We start from the raw sequence: 16498 nt of genomic DNA, 5'->3' as shown, positions 1-16498 counted from the left end.
TCCTGTACAGAGACTTTAAAAAACAAACTTCACTGGCCCTCACTGAAAATGGAGTGCGATGGAGGTAGAAGGGTGGAATCTGTCCCTACAAACCTTGACGGTAAACTGCGTATCGCTCCCCCCTTATCTGATAAGGATCTTTAAACACTAGGCATCAAGTGGAACCTAATGAATTTCCACGCCGTTTTGACAGCTGCCTTCCAACTCTAAACCAAAACAATACCTCATAAAACGAAAACGATCCCTTCTTCCCAGGGCTGTATCCCCAGTTTACGTGGCAAATAACCGACACCTCAATGAACCACGCCACGGGGGTCTTCAGGGGCAGCGCGAGGCTGCCGTGATCAAGCCTGCCACCCAAACGTCAAACGCGCGACTTGTCAAAAAAATCGCTCCAGAAAACGATGACGGCCAGGGAGGGTCTCTTTGAAAAAGGGTCACTTATAAAAGCCAGGCAGGAAATACCGCAAAGCGCCAAACCCCAGCTTGGGGGTGGGGGTGGGGGTGCGAGGTTAAAGAGAAACATGCCAAGACCTGTTGCGTTCTCCCCAGACACGCCCACTCCTACCTGCCGTCGCGGGCCCCGGCCGAAGTCTCCAAGTTGCCAGCGGTCGGCCCCCTGCGTGTGCGCTCACACACACTCACACTCACTCACACACACTCACACTCACACCCGCGAGCCCGCCAGAAGTGAGACGCGCTGGAGCCTCGACAGAAACCCCGACGCGCTCGGCGCACCAGGGTGGAGTGGAAACATTCTGGCGAACAGCATTCAGAAGCGGCTTGGTGTTCACCATAAAAATGGGTATTTGGGCGTCCCCCCCCCCCCCCACCCCGGGAAGGGAAAGGAAGGGGACTTGGAAAACAACAACAACAAAAAGAGAGGCTGGAACCCCGAGGCAGCCAGCCCGGGCTCCACTCGCAGAGTGAGAGCCCAGTTTCCTCCCCCTCGGCCCGACCGGGGGACGGCGGCCCAGGGAGAGGAAGAGCCCGGCGCTGGCACCCGCGCGCTGCCCTTTCGTCACCGCCACCGGCCCTCGCCGGCCCCCACCCCCGCTCCCCGAGGCTAACAAAAGTTTGCAGGCTCCCGCGGCGGCCCCCGAACCGCACCTCGGGGGAGGGAGCGCCCGCGCGGGCCCGGGCTGCCCGCTCTTACCTCTGCTGGAGGCGCCGCTCACCCACCACCGTCCGCAGCTTCCACGCAGCCCAGATAAACAACTTAGCATGTGAAAGAGAGATTTTTCCCTAAAAAAAGGAAGTAAATAGCCGCCCCCTTCTCCATGGGTGGGGGGGGGAAGCCCCTATCCAAGAAACTCCAGCATTTCTCGGCTGACAAGCCAGCCCGCGCCCCGAGCCTGTCTCTTCGGGCTGGGTCTCGGGCGCGCGTCCTTCCTCCCGGCGCCTGGCCGCTCGCTCCGGCCGCTCGGGCGGCGTCTCCTTCTACCCACTAGAACCCGTCCCCGACAGACGGGCGGCGACTCGGGCTCCCGTCACCGACTCGAGATCGCAAAATGGAGGAGGAGAGGCGAGGAGAGGGGAGGGAGCGCGGACACGCGAAAGGGCCGCCCCGCCGCGGCGAGCGAGCGGGATGGAGGGGGGCGGGGGGGGCGGGCGGAGGCGGTGCCACGGCGCGCACACTCGCACACACGCGCTCCCACTCCACCCCCGGGCGCTCCCCGCCCAAGGGGCCGCGCGGCGGCGGCGGCGGGGAACGGTGCAACCTGTTGGCGACGCTCGGCAACTGCACGGGTGTCCGCAGCCCCTGCCCCCACGCCCTCCGCGCGGGCCCCTCCACCCCGGCCCCGACAGCGCCTGCACGCCCGCGGCCCCGGCGTGGCCCCGCCCGGGCACCCCGCCACCGCCCCCGGGCCGCGCGGGGGTGGTCCTCGCCCACCGGACCCCCAGGAAAAAGGAGAGGAGGCGGGGGCGGACCTAGTCTGTCAGCGAGCGCTCGGCAGGGAAACCGAGTTCCTCTAGTTTCTCTTCGGCCTCCTCCCCGCCCCCGCCCAGCTCCGCGACTCCCGACCCACTCGGGAGCTCGCCCTGTCCCTCGGCCGCAATCGCCGCCGGCGCCCCTGCGGCTGACAGCGGGCTGGCGAGGGGGGCCTGGGCGCGGCCCGCAGGAGCCGCGGGGGTGGTCCGCGCCGCCGCCCCTACCCGCCCCACCCCCCCACCGGCCGAGTTGTGCGAAGTGTGTCACTGAGCGCGGGGCCACGGGGTGGCACGGAAACGGTGCCCCGGCGTCTCAGCCGCGCTCCGGGCCGGCCAGCCCGACACGCCCTCTGGGGAGGCCCCGGGGAGAGCAGGACCGAGGAGGGGGTGGGCGCATACGGACTCTGGGCCCGGGGGCAGTGGCGTGCCGGCAGGTCCCCGACCCCCGCATCGTCTGGGCGGCCGGGTCTGCACCCGCCGCCGCGCTCGCCCCCGGAGAGAAGTTGCCAGCAGAACCCACCCTCCCCCGCGTCCGGCCGGCCCCCACCCTCTTCTCCGAGTCTCCCAGGCGGCGGCGGCGGCGGCGTCGGCAGAAGGAGGCTCTGCCTGCCAAGTTCAGCCCCCACCCTCCCTCCCAGCGCGCTCACTCTTGAAGGAAGTTGCACGCCAGAAGCAAAACCTCCAGCGAGCTGCATTTCTTTGCACTTTTTTTTTTTTGCATTATTTTTAAGGAAAGCTGGGGGTGGCAGGCCTAAAAGCAAGTTGCAGGCGAAATAGTAAGTTGCTTGCAAAGTCCGCCCTCACCCCCAAACTCCTGACTTCCCCTGCCACCCTCCCGGGACCCGCTTCCCGGCGTCCCGGGACGGCCCCTCCGCCAATCTTGTCTTGGGCTGCACGCGACTCCCCGCGCCGCCCACCCTTTCGTGTCGCTGGGACCCCAGCCCGCACTAATGACACAAACGCACGCAGCTTCCAAACAGCAGCGTTCAGCTCCCTCCAGCTGTTCCGTTACGCGCCTCCCCTGCGGTCCCGGGGAAACACATGGCCAGCCCCCTAGGAGAGGGGCCGGGGCCGGGTGTCCCCCGGGAGGTGCCCGCCCAGCCCCCCGCCCCACTCGCTGCGTCCGGAGGGCTGGGGCGCCGCGGGGACCGACCTCCTACCTGGTGCGGCGCATACTGTGCTTTTTGCGACTCGGGGGAAGGTGGTGCGGTGTGGCTTTAGGGTTTCGGGAGGTAACTCGTGCGCCCCCACAGGTGACAGCGCTGGCCAACTCCCGCCGGGGGCGGAGGCTGCCGCGGCTCCACCTCGTCTGTGCCCGGAGCGCGGCGCAGCCACTCTCTCCGCAGGCCGCGCGGATTCGGACGCGGCCGCCTCTGCTCTGACATCTTCCAGAGGAGCGGCAGGCGGGTGCCGGAAGCCGCCGCCGCCATCTTGGTAAAGGGCGCTGACGCCGCGCGGCTACCATCTTGGCAAAGGGTCTCGCTCGGGGCCTCGGGTTGTCGCCCTTCCTCGCTCCTGAGGGGCGTCGCGCCCCGGGGGTGGTCGGGTGTGACAGGAGAGGACGAGGCTTTCGGCCAGCTGCTCGTCCCGAGGCGCCCTAGGCGCGCTCCCTCCAGGGCCGCCATCTTGGCAAAGGGGGAGACGCTCGCAACCCCAGAAGGGAGAGGGCACCCAAACCTTGGCCAAGGTGGAACTTTATGAAGGGTGCTGAGCAACCCAGGTGTCGGCCTTCTTCTGAATGCACGAGGGACGGCTTCTCCTTTCCTTTCACTTGGTGCCAGCCTGCTCGAGGAAGGCCCTGGCCTTGGGGCGCACAGTGCTCTGAGCGCCAAGCGGTTCCCACCTTCCACCTCTCCAGGCCTAGGACCAGGTGCCTGCAACGGGCGGGCGGGGCTCCCAAACCAGCAGCAGTGCCAGGAGGGAGAAAATCAAGACCCAAGAGTACAATGCTGTCATGCATGTTTTAAAAGGCAGTTAAATAACTCATGCCAATGTGATTACCCTTCTAACTATGCTTAAATGTTCTGCTAGGGATTATTTATATTCTAGAGGCCCAGTGCATGAAATTGGTGCATGGGCAGGGTCCCTAGTGGCTTCCTACAGGGCCTCCCCTCTCTGGCTGCTGGCTGTTGGCCAGGGCCTTCCTTCTCCTGCTGTCCCCTGGTGGTCAGCACACGTCATAGCAAGTGGTCAAACTCCTGAGGGGATAATTTGCATATTAGCCTTTTTTATATAGGATAAATACTATATATATATATATTATATATATATAGTATTTATCCTATATAATATATATATAACATAAGTTACCTAACTTCTCCCCAAAACATAAACCAATTTCTAATTGAATCTGCTATAAGAATATGCCTCATTTTTTTTTCACTTGTTCAAATTCTAGGTGATACTCTGCTTTTTAAAATAATATCCAAGCATTCCCAATCACTTGTTTTAAATTAAAACAACAGCTAAATAGATAGGTCTTATCAGTTTTCATGAAAATTAGAGGAAACTGAAACTTACAGAGGACGATGCTTATCCTGGCTGCGGCAGGTAGAATTAGACAATATTAAAAGAGGTTTTTCTTTGTTGATCTCATAATTCCCATGAAAGAGTATATAAATCCCATGATAGGCTTGCAATAAATGTATGGAATTTAATTCAAGAAATGAAATCCATTGTACCAGAAAGAATGTGACATTAAACATTAAACATTACATTAAACATTGTAATAATAATAATAGGATTTCTAACAATAGTTAGCAAACTTACTAATAATTTACTGAGCTTCTGTCTGCTGGGCACTACTGACAGTGTTTTAAACATACCATCGTAAGTCTTTACCTATGACAATTACTCATCAGTAACCCTCGGAAGTTATAATAAATAGGATGAATCCCCATTTGAGGGAGAATATAATTGATTGTTTCAGAAGCAGAGGTGGGCATGACGGTGAGCTATCCAAACCCCATCAAAGCAAGGACCTGATCTGTCTTGTTCATTGCTGCATGCCCCACTCCCAAACAGAGCCCAGTGCACAGTAGGTGCTCAGCAAATACTTTACAGAGTTTTAATAGAGCATTGTGAAGAAGACATAATATCACTTTTGCTAGGTTGTTGTGGAGGCCAAATGAGCTAATGAAAAGTGTACAAGTATTACTCAGCTACTCATTTTTATTATCTCATGGTTAAATACCCGAGTGCTCTCATTATAGAGAAACAGAAAAACAAAACAGAAACAACTAGGACCCATTACTATGTGTTTTCATAGTTTCCTGTACTTTGATAGCACACTACAAGGATAGTTCCTTATTTGTGGCCTCATTTATTAAATTTCTGTCTCCCCCACTTGAACATAAGCTCTGTGAAGGCAGAGCCTGTGTTTCTTTTTTTAACCACTGTATCACTACTGCTTAGTGGATGTTTGTTGAATAAATGAATTACTTAATGAATTAATGAATTGATGGATGGGAAGGGTCTAAGACTATATCCTAAGGCTGATAAAACTTTCCATCTAAATAGTAACCAAACCACCTTTTAAGTTTATACAGTAATTGATATATTATCCAAGTGAGTTCTCCCATTCTGTTCACATGTATTATTATTTCCATTTCCATTAAAATAATCCATGCCTCCCTGCCAGATTATTCCTCTAACACATCATGAAATCATGTCATGTTCCTACTCAAGTAACTAATCATGGTGTCTATATGCAGTAAGTGGTCAAGATGGCGAGAACATTATTACTGTTACTGAAGCTATGTTAAATGGAGGAGAGGGGAAGTAGTTTTGTAGTTAAGATTGGGCTTTGCCATCATTTCCAGGATGTAAATAGCAGATTTTAAATTATGGCTGTATGACCCTGAACAAATCATTTAACGTCTATGTGCCTGGATGGTTAGAAGCATATGAGGTGATGTTTGGGTTTGATATTTAGTAATCCTCCAATAAATTATATTTCCATATATCTAATAAAAATTAGGAAAATACATCAAATGTTTGGCCTGCAGGTTATAGAATTATAATTTAATATAATTTAAAATTTTTCTTTTAGAAAAAGTAACTACAATGATTCCCTATTCCAGTGTATACAGACCTCCAACTTCCATTCTGGTATTTAAGACTGTCCTTTACCTGCTCCTTTCTAGGTCAGGCAAAATCTTCTAGCTGATGCAATTGGACTGGTATTTGATTAAATTTTAAAAAGTCAGTTAAAGCAAAGGAAATCATAAAAAAATTATACTTGCTTTAAAACCTAAAACCTAGAATTAAACATTTGTTTCCTAATCCTTTGCTGAAAGTCTAAAGCTTCTGTGAGCCCAGAGACTGGAGTTCGATGCCTTCATTCATGTATGAACTACAGTACAGCATGCAATTAAGAGCCAGACTGGCTAGGTCCCTCTACCTCTATGAGGAAGTAATGTTGGGTAAACTTAACGATCTGTGCCTTAGTTTCCATCATTTGTGAAAGGAAGATGATAATAGTAGTAACTCAAGTTAATCTAAAGAGTAAAGTTCAATATACTAGTATGTGAAGTATTTAGACAAATTCCTGGAACACATTAAGTATTCATAATTAACAATTGTTATTAATATTTAGTATTACTATTTTCCCATTAAAAAAAGTGGAGCAAGCCCTGACCGGTTTGGCTCAGTGGATAGAGCGTCGGCCTGCGGACTGAAGGGTCCCAGGTTCGATTCCGGTCAAGGGCATGTACCTTGGTTGCAGGCACATCCCCAGTCAGGGGTGTGCAGGAGGCAGCTGATCAATGTTTCTCTCTCGTCGATGTTTCTAGCTCTCTATCCCTCTCCCTTCCTCTCTGTAAAAAAAAAAAATCAATAAAAATATATTTAAAAAAAAAAGTGGAGCAAGAAATTAAAAGTGCCTACAAAATGAGAGTGTAGATTTCATCCTCTTGCTCTCATCCTCATCTTTTAAAGTTGTTTTATACCCCCCTCATCTAATAGTAATTGTTTACATAGCGGTTTTCCATTTAGATTGTATAGAACAACAACTATTTCTTGTTTTACTCATATTTCATTATTTTACTTAATATTTACTTAAATAATTACAATAACAAGCACAAATGAAATAAACATGTTTTGAGGGAGAAAAAAACACATGGAACTATTGGTAAGCATACAGCTTAACAGATGGGAGACGAAATGTATAGAGTATAAGAACTAGCCTTGGCTCCAGTGTTCAGCACATCCTGAGCATCAATCGCTATGTTTTCCAGGAAGAAGGGAGAACCTGGATAAGTTGAGATGAATGTGTTGAGTAGTGTTGGTGAAGAGAGATCCTGTTGAAGAAAGATCACAGCTTATACCACATTCATTCCCACCTCCACTGTTGTTTATCACATATTTCCTTTTACATAAGGACACCTCCTTGTGACTTATTTTCTTATAGCTCATAATTCCTTGTCATGGTTCTAGTTTTATTTATTGTATCTTTCTGTCTCCCCACAAACATACTTTAAATCTATGATGTTAAATGTAAATTGGAATAAAATAAATTATCATGTTTGTATAAATCATTTTGAGTTATGGTAATTCATTGAATATGTTAGTTGTATATTAAACCAACATGAGCAGATCCTGTGGGTCGTCAAAACTTACTTTAAAAAATTGTTCCTGCAGCTATCATAGCTATTAGATGCTTTTTAAAAATAATACCTTGACTTTAGGAAACACTTCTATTCTTGTTTAACTTTGTAAGGTAAGAGGCTTAAGGGAACCCAGCTGAGCTTTGAATATCCCATCTTTTTCTGCTTCAATATTTGCATTTTATACCAGACATGCCTATTATAAACAATTCACACATAGTATAGCAAGTTCTTAATCATAATGAATTCCACTTTGGTACTTCTCTTTATAATTGGAATTAGCACTACCACATGCACTGAGAAATGCTAAATTATTACCAACATCTCTGGTGTCATGCTGCTTCTCATGATACTTTCAATGACTCCATCATAAAACCTAAAATATCACAATTGTGCTCATATGCATGAAGTCTATATCCTTTATGCTGGCAGAACATAGTTTAAGCAACATGAGGTAAATATCAGCAGATAAAAAAGGTAAGTTTTGCAATAAGCAGGAACCTAATGTTTTAGTGTTTGGAGACATTAGTGCAAGCACACTGAATAACTGTAGCTAGTATTGTGCACTTTGTCTTTCATTTGTGGCCATTGTGGCTGGCCATTATGCCATTAGCTGTCTTCCTCTACTGATTTAATCTCCTTTTCTGTCCCTTTTTCTCTGGTGGGGATTGTTTCAATCTGCTCAATTTCTAGGTGGGACCTCTCAGCTCATTTTTGAAAACCTGCATTTTCATTTTTGTGCTTACAACCTATTTAATAGTGGAGTTTAAAAGATCAAAACATCCTTGGTATAGGGATCCTAGAACAAGATAGGAACGTGCTTTATATCAGACTCTGAAGAATTACAAAAGAAAATTACAATTTTAAAAATTTGATATCAGCATTAATTAAATTTTCTCTAGCCTCTTCTTAAATTTCCAATATAAGACCTGAGTTTGAAATCCTGTTCTGCCATTGACTTAACTGAATGAGCTGGGGCAGTCCTCTACTTCTTCTCAGCCTTGTGTTTCTATCTGTAAAAGAAGGATCCTGGTATCTACCCCACCTCTCTCACAGGACCTAAGTGAGGCTCCAGAGGCGTTTTTAAAATACCAAGCCTGGTTGGGAAAACAAGGAGGGACTTGTAGAATTTTTGCATCATCATTTCACCACAACAAAAGAGACCACGAATTTTATTAAAAATCATCATTGCCTCTCTCCACTCATTCCCCAGATAACCCATACAAACGGGAGGCCTAAAGGTCCAAGCAGAGGAGTGATGGTTCAGTCGTGTGTGGGAGCTAGCTGATTGTCAAATTCTCAGGAATTGTGTATGTTAGTTGTTAATCCTGGCCACTATTAAAAATTAAATTATTTATGAACTTAAAATTTAAGTAAGATTTTTTTTAAAACAAAGGTTTATTATTTTAAATTTTCCTAATATCTATGCTTTATAAAGTTATTTTCTTCTCTTCTGCATATTGGATCTATTAGTATATACGGTGTGATACACATATCTCTTCTCAATTCTGCATTCAGAAATGTTATTTTGGTAGTTTGAAATCAACCATGGCAGAGTATTTACACTGTAAAAATTGGAAAACACTACAAATTAGGCTTGATTTATTTTGTTGATTGTCTCAACTTAAGATAGTGAGGGGAGAAATTTTAATAATGATGATTAAACTTAAAATTGTGTTAATTTATGAATAACACACAAAAATTGAGGAAATGTCTTTTCAGTACCTGAAAACTTTGATCAGCAAAGAAGTCTCTCACATCATTGAAAAATGCATGTAATCCATCATATATCTTTGTTGTTTCACTTTCATCTCCCTTGAAAATACATATATACTGCCCCCCTCCCAACAGTTGTTAAATATTTATCAGCACAGGGGTGGACACGATCTAGTTAACTATTAAAAAAGATCATTCCACCTATAATGTGGAGCCTGTGTTGTAGGAGCTAAGAAAAGAAGCAGAGCAGTGAGGAGGCAGGGGCGTTGGTTCTGGGAAAGATGGGAATTGTACTGGGGTGGTGGCAGCGGAAGTGGGAAGCTATGGTGGGACAGGGGAAGCATTTTGGAGACTAAAGGAAGGCAAACCAGTCAGTTGTAGCTCTATGGAAGAGATGGACTTTGAGGAATGCCTATGCTAAAGGAAGGACGCCTGGTGAATACTAAGAAGGCTCAATGGTTGAAGGAAGTGAGTGCACAGAAAGCTGTACCTGAGGAATAGAGTAAGGAGCAGCATGTGGGAGGAGATAAGAAAACATTGGTAGTGTTAGAGTTTAAGTAAATATCTTTGAAACATCTGCAGAAACTTGGGCTTCATTGCCTTGCAGTGGGAGCGTGTGTGTGTGTGTGTGTGTGTGTGTGTGTGTGTGTGTGTGTGTGTCGGGGAGTGGAAGAGGGGGGGAGAATCCAGGTACCAGTAACATGTCATAACTGGAACTCACATTGTCAGTTTTCTTACTCCTCTAGAAATTTGAGAATTTTGCCTACATCAAGCGATTGTTTCTTCATCCCAATGCCTTGATCCTAACCTAAGCTACATAGATTATTTTTTTCCAGCATTTGCCCATCTTAATTTTGAAACTCTCCCTCACTCAGTCACCTTGTGCTGCACAGATAGTGCTTTCTCTTTTTACATTACTCATGGCCTTGTTCACAGTTTTTCCTGGCTCCGTCATAAAGAAGGGCCCTATCACAAGCCACCCTACTGTATTGCCTACTAGTTTTCAGAAAGCTTCTGGCTACCCTGCCTCCTCCCTTACAACCTACAATCTATACTCCACACTGCACATTGTATGCTTTGGTTTTAACATTTTGCAAGAGAAATTATGAAATTTTATGGCATTTAAAAAACAGTAAATGTTTTATAAAAGAAAGAATAACCACTTACCATTTACCCGCCCTTTCAACTCCAATGGCCAAAGAAAGGACAAATTATCAACTACAGTGCTACCAATGACGGACACTCTCAGGATTCTGTTTGGATATATCAATTTGGTTCACTTTGGCCTTCTGATAATTAGCTATTTTATTGATGATTTCAATTAATTATAGAATCTTTATTAATAGTAGGGACTTTCCCAACTAACTGTCTCTCCTATCCATTTATTCCTTCAGCAACATATAATTCCTTCAACAAAATAGCAACTATTACCTGTTAGGCCCCACTGGAAGGCTGTGGGAATATAAAATGGTTAAGATATAATCTCTACGCTGGAGGAAATGCAGACAGATTTAGTAACAAGTCATTACCAATCCAGAAATATGCATTAAGAAGTCATTGGGTGTTTAAGAAGGGAGTAGGTGTGGGTATGGAGATGGTGGTCAAGGAGGGTTTCTGATTTGATTTATAAAGGGTTTCCTACAGGTTATTTGGTTATTGCTTATGGAAATAACACTTACAAAGAAAGCTTATCATTAGTATTCTATCAGAACATTTTTTTTAGCATTTAAAAGAAACCAAACTGGCAAAGCAAAAAGAAAACTATTGATTTACTTAAAATTCCGGAGGAATGTTAGTGTTAGGCAGGATGGATCCAGGGGCTCAGACAATGTCAAAAGGGCTTAGAGGTCCTCAAACTTTTTAAACAGGGGGCCAGTTCACTGTCCCTCAGACATTCCACACATGTGCACTGTGGGCCCGGGACAAGTCGGCTGCTAAGCAGGACAGGCAGCGGCGGCAAAAACACCTGGCGGGCCGGAAAAATGTTTTCGGCGGGCCGCATGTGGCCCACAGGCCGTAGTTTGAGGACCCCTGGCAGACTGTCACCTAGCTTTCCTTTCCTCTATTTTAGCTTTATTCCTGGAAGGCTACCTCCACCTGGTGGCCTGCAGCACCTGGATTTAAACCATCCTACCAGCTTAGTAACTTCAGTGGAAGAGAGTCCTTTTTGTCCAATAACAGTAGTGGATGTCCCTGGGAGGGGTTTCATTGGCCTAGTTGGGTCATATGCTCACCCCTGAACCATGGGATGTAAGCAATGTGTACCCTGATAGGCAAAACCTAGGTCAAGTGTCTACCACTGACATCTAAGAGTGGGATAATCAGAGAGAGAGAGAGAGAGAGAGAGAGAGAGAGAGAGAGAGAGAGAGAGAGAGAGAGAGAGAGAGAGAGAGAAGGGATGGGAGAGAGATAACTGGACTTTTAAAGTAAAGTAAGAGAAAGGGGATGCTGGGCATGCACAAAATAACAGGTGTCCATTACAACAGCTACTTATCAAAATATTAACAGTGACATAAACATCATATTTTACATTTTAAGGAAATTAGTCATTACCTAAAATGTTTGTCCACAAGGGAATGAACCCTGAAAATTAAGTATCGTTGTTAAAAGTCCTACTAATTTCTGTTCCTGATTTCAGTAGAAAAAGAATATGGATTTGTACTTTAAAATTTCCAAATAATACACAAATGAATTGACTGTTGCTTGCAGAAACAGTACTTCCATTTAATTGGGCTCTTTTCGGGTGATGTAGTGATGTTTACAATGTTTAAGTTGGTTTTATAGTCTTTCACAGAAGGAATCTGTCTCCCTTGACTGTGATTCTAACGAGCATGATGGGATAGAGAAGGCTGCTGTGAGCCCTGCCTGCTTATTTTGCTCCTTCTGTCTTGACAAGCTGAATGTCATGCAAATGTCTCCAGCCTGGGCACTGGGCAGGCAGGAAGCCAGAACCAGTAATAGAAGCAGGAGGGACTCCGTGAATACTTGCTGATTAATTTTAGCTCCATAGGTCCGATGGGTTTTCCATCCCTATAATTACCATCAGCAAATAGTTATTGAATGATGTCCAGAGTGTTTTTATTTCTCTTTCCTTGTTCCTGATTTTCATTTTCTATTTTACTTCTCAGTGATGTCATCACATGTGTTTCTGTTCATCAGACCAACAGTCTCCTTGATCAGTTTCTAGTTGCTCAATTTTATTCCATCTATGAGATACCTATATTTATGTATGTATGCATGTATGTATGTATGTATGTATGTATGTATTTATCCTCACCTGAGGATATTTTTCCCATTGATTTTTAGAGAGAGTGGAAGAGAGAGGGAAAGACAGAGAGAAATAGCGATGTGAGAGAAACACATGGATTGGTTGCCTCCTGCACAAGCCCTGACCAGGGACCAGGCCTGCAACCGAGGCATATGCCCTTGACTGGAATCAAACCTGGGAGCCTTCAGTCTGCAGGCCCATGCTCTATCCATTGAGCCAAATCGGCTACAGCTATTTAATTATTTTTATTATGAATAGTTCAAGTCTTGTCTGGAATTAGTGAGGGGATAGACTGTGAAAAAAATAAATAGGTTATTGAATGGCTATTCTGTTAGCACATTTCACAAATGCTTTACAAGTTAGTCTTTTTTTTTTTTTAATTAGAAATAATGCTTACTAAGGCTGTGAGTCCTGACTGTGTCACTCTATAGAGCAAATGGAGAGCAGTAAGGAGTGAGGGTATGAGTTATGAATATGACAAGTGGGGAAATATTTTACATAAGGAAGATTGGAGTCTCCCAAGAAAAATGGTTGTCTTTGTGTGGGTGGCCTTGGAAGAACAAAACATAACTTTAGTTAGTACTTCTGTCTTTAAAAAAAGTTTTTTTAAAAAAATAATACCTGCCTTAAAAATACATACTTACTTTTTAAAATCCAAATATAAAAAGGCAGAAATACATAAAGTAAAAACTCTCTCCCCCACAGAATCCCATTTTGCAGATGTAACTATTTTTAAGAACTGATATGCATACTTCCAGACCATTTTTGTCTATGCATGTGTGAGTGCATGCATGTATACACGTACATAAGTTTTAAAAAATGGGATGTCAGTATGTATATTTTTCAACTTTATTCATTACATGATCTGGGGCATCTTTTTATGTCAACATTTTTAAGTAATAGCACATTTTTCTATTGTTTGGCTATGTTATAATTTACTTAACCTTCTTTTTGTAGGTAAATATTTGTTTCCCATTTTTCATGATTGTAAGCAATGCTGCAATGAATATCCTTGCGCCATTGTGAAAGTATCTCTTTAGTATAGAAATCTTCAGGCAAATATAGTTCATAACAATCAGGAAGCACCCAAATGTGCTACATTAGTGGGCTTATTTTTAAAAAATGCCTGTCCATTGCCAGCTCATTTTCTACTTTCATCTTCCTTTAGGCATTTTAGAAAAATTCAATTAGAGCAGGAGTCATGGATGGCTGTGCAGAACAGGCTAATACCTGAAGATCCCTGTGTCTGACTAATTGTCTTTGCTGAATCCATCCTTATGTTAACTGTATTATAAATTCAAGAGGATTGGTTTCCATATGAACTGGGAAACATCACCTGAAAGGGATTATTTAGGGACACCACCATGCATTTGATGAACAACCTTCCTCCTATGATGTCCTTGATCATGACCATATGGTGGGTAGATACTGTTTTTTACCTGCCACACATCCATCCACTCTCCGCATACGGTACTAGAATCTGAATTTTCCTTTTGGAAAACTGTCCTTTCCCGAACTTCAGGCCATGTGTTGGTGGTGGGATTAACCCCATCCCAAAATCTATGGATGGGCCAGGCCTGGACTATTAGAGTCTTTGTTCAGAGATAGGTGCATGATACTTCATTGGAGACCTTCTGGGACTATTCAGAAACTTGCCCCTTTTCAACAGTAATAGGTAAGCTGATAAGATGCGAGTCTGGAGCAACTGTATTCTACTACCACTTAGAGCCTCCATCAGATGAGGTTGACAAAAAAAGAAAAAAAGAAAAAGAAAAGAGATCTGGAAATAGAAAGATTCCCAATTACATAATTTGAATCTAAATCCTGAGGCTAGGGCTATCCCTATATCTGACTATTACATGTTCTGAGAAATAAATTTGTTTTGTTTGTTTCAGCCAGTCAGAGTTAGCTTTTTCACACGCGAATCTGAAAGGCTCCTGACTTAAGAAGTAAAGGCCTACAACACGGTGTGCTGCTCCTTCCTTCTGGAGGAGAGAGGCAGGCTGGGGTTAGCTGCCATCTAGGTGACCCCCAAAGAGAAGGAGAAGCCAGAGAGAGAGAGACGCCAGTTGAATGCCTAAAAATAAACTTTACCTGCTTTACGAGTTTGGCTAGAGTTTCCTGTTAATGATTAACTAGCTGAGATGGTCAAACTCCTTTATTTAAAATACACAACATAAATGAGGATATCAACTTTTAGTTAATTCAGTCATTCTAGTTGCATCTGGCTCAGATTTTCATTTCAATTAATATAGAAACTGCATCTCTATTTTAGGCTGTGATTTAAAAGAAAAACAAAACAAAACAAAAACCTGGTAATCCTCCCAAAGAAATGTCTTATCTGGTTTCTTCTCTTTAGGGCAGCCTAAATTATTACTCTGCTTTCCATATCAATCCAGCCTTATATTTAATTGCTTTGTTTATGGTAGATTTGATAATATATTAACTTAAATATAGTACCTGTAAATATGGTCTAGTGAAGTATATATTAAAATATTTTAATATCTTATTATTATTGGTGTTTTTGAAACCCAAATCTGATAGCTGAAAGGAAAACACTACTATAAAAAATTAATCCCTTAGTTGAATTAAATTCACAATTCTTTTATAAATATTGCTACTGTTTTACATATGGATACTTTATACTTCTTTCTCCTCTGTAGCAGAGGATAGGTGTGGTGGTGGATAGGGATATCATTAGTTGGATTCAGTAAACATTTATTTAGTTATTAATAGCTCCAGCTCAGTCTGAAATAGACTTGAGACTCTACCTCTTGGTAGACATATGTCTTTAGGCAAGTTACTTAACCTCTCTGAATCCTAGTTTCTTTATGGGAAAAATAAAGGTAATAACAGTATTTGCCTCATAAGGTTCTCACACAGATTAAATAAGCTATTTAGCATAGTGTCTGACACTTTGTGAGTGCTGTTATGTTACATGATTATTGTCGCTAAGCTCTGTGTAAGGGACTGGCAATGTAAAGAAATCAACAAATCATTATCATCCCTGCAGAAAGTGAGATGGACATATAGGCACACCCCAATCAGAAAGGACTTGCTCTCTCTCGCACACACATACCCCACCACACCACAACACACCACACCACTCCACATACCAGCTTTTTTCAGACTAAATCACTTTCCCTCTTCTATCATGGATTGTAAAGCGAGGCTCATTGAGCACCTGCTGGGATCCTATAAGAGAAATTCAGCCATAGGAAATTTTCACTATATGATTTATTAGGCTCCTCATAGCTTGGGTGTGTGTGTGTGGCGGGGGAAGGGTACTACAATTCTATAAACCACACAAGTTACACTTCGATGTGGGATTTGATCCTTATGAAGCCCAAGAGAACAACAGATTTTCCACACCTGCTGAGCATGCTCAAAAGGACATTTAAACACATAGAAGTTGATCACATGCTCTTTAACCAGCAAATAAAAGCCCAGAGAAATGGAATGACTTGTCTGAAGTCTCACTGATTTGCCAAGGAACCAAAAGGAACATGCAAGTTTGCCTAACACACTGAACATAGTGATATACAATCTTCAAACATCAATATTTACCTTTTATGAATTTATTGTTGGCCATGTGTCAATCCACAAATTCATTTGTTTACTTATATAAATGCCATCCAAAATCCCTTTCACTTCACCATCAAAGTTTGTTTAACAGAGTGGACAAAGCATTGAGTGAGGGACAGGAGATGGGCTTTGGTTTTGGATTTAGGACCCTTCCCTGCTGCCCCACCCTACCCTCCAACTGCACCATCTGGGTAAGTTTCTTTTCCTCTTGTTGACTCCCTCAGGTCTCTGGACTTTCACTCCCTATCTCTTTTAACACACACAGAAGTAATTACGTTCCTTGATCTCTCTCACTACAGAGCTTTTAGTAGAAAGCCCATATTATTGGGCTCCTACTGTATGCCTATAAACAAGGCACTGGAGATAGAGATAAATAAGATAGGCTCCTGTC

General features: G+C 44.3%; 2 protein-coding genes across 4 annotated transcripts in view; one reads left to right on the top strand and one right to left on the bottom strand.

The window, feature by feature from the left end:
* The window catches only part of NR3C1 (nuclear receptor subfamily 3 group C member 1), a 106088-nt gene extending 102857 nt beyond the window's left edge, over positions 1-3231 (bottom strand). The window contains exon 1 of one of the 3 annotated variants that reach the window (XM_036312855.1): positions 3093-3231. The gene's annotated coding sequence lies outside the window, so the exon portion shown is untranslated. Of the gene's footprint in view, positions 1-568; positions 818-1156; positions 1589-3092 lie in introns of those variants that run through there. The other 2 variants (XM_036312854.1, XM_036312856.1) reach the window with 2 other exon arrangements.
* On the top strand, positions 1512-7469 carry LOC118657884 (basic proline-rich protein-like). The gene is made up of 3 exons (XM_036312576.1): positions 1512-2708; positions 3186-3366; positions 7170-7469. The coding sequence occupies exon 1, from the start codon at positions 1512-1514 to the stop codon at positions 2583-2585; it is 1074 nt and encodes a 357-aa protein (XP_036168469.1). The 3' UTR covers positions 2586-2708; positions 3186-3366; positions 7170-7469.
* The last annotated feature ends 9029 nt before the right edge of the window (positions 7470-16498 follow it).

Source organism: Myotis myotis, unplaced genomic scaffold (genome assembly GCF_014108235.1).
Source record: "Myotis myotis isolate mMyoMyo1 unplaced genomic scaffold, mMyoMyo1.p scaffold_m19_p_6, whole genome shotgun sequence".
Lineage (NCBI taxonomy): Eukaryota > Metazoa > Chordata > Mammalia > Chiroptera > Vespertilionidae > Myotis > Myotis myotis.
The sequence above is the reverse complement of the archived record's forward strand: the minus strand, read 5'-3'. Positions and strand labels throughout refer to the sequence as shown.

Excerpts from the sequence above, each read along its gene's own strand:
- LOC118657884 (XM_036312576.1), top strand. The coding sequence starts at position 1,512 with ATGGAGGAGGAGAGGCGAGGAGAGGGGAGGGAGCGCGGACACGCGAAA.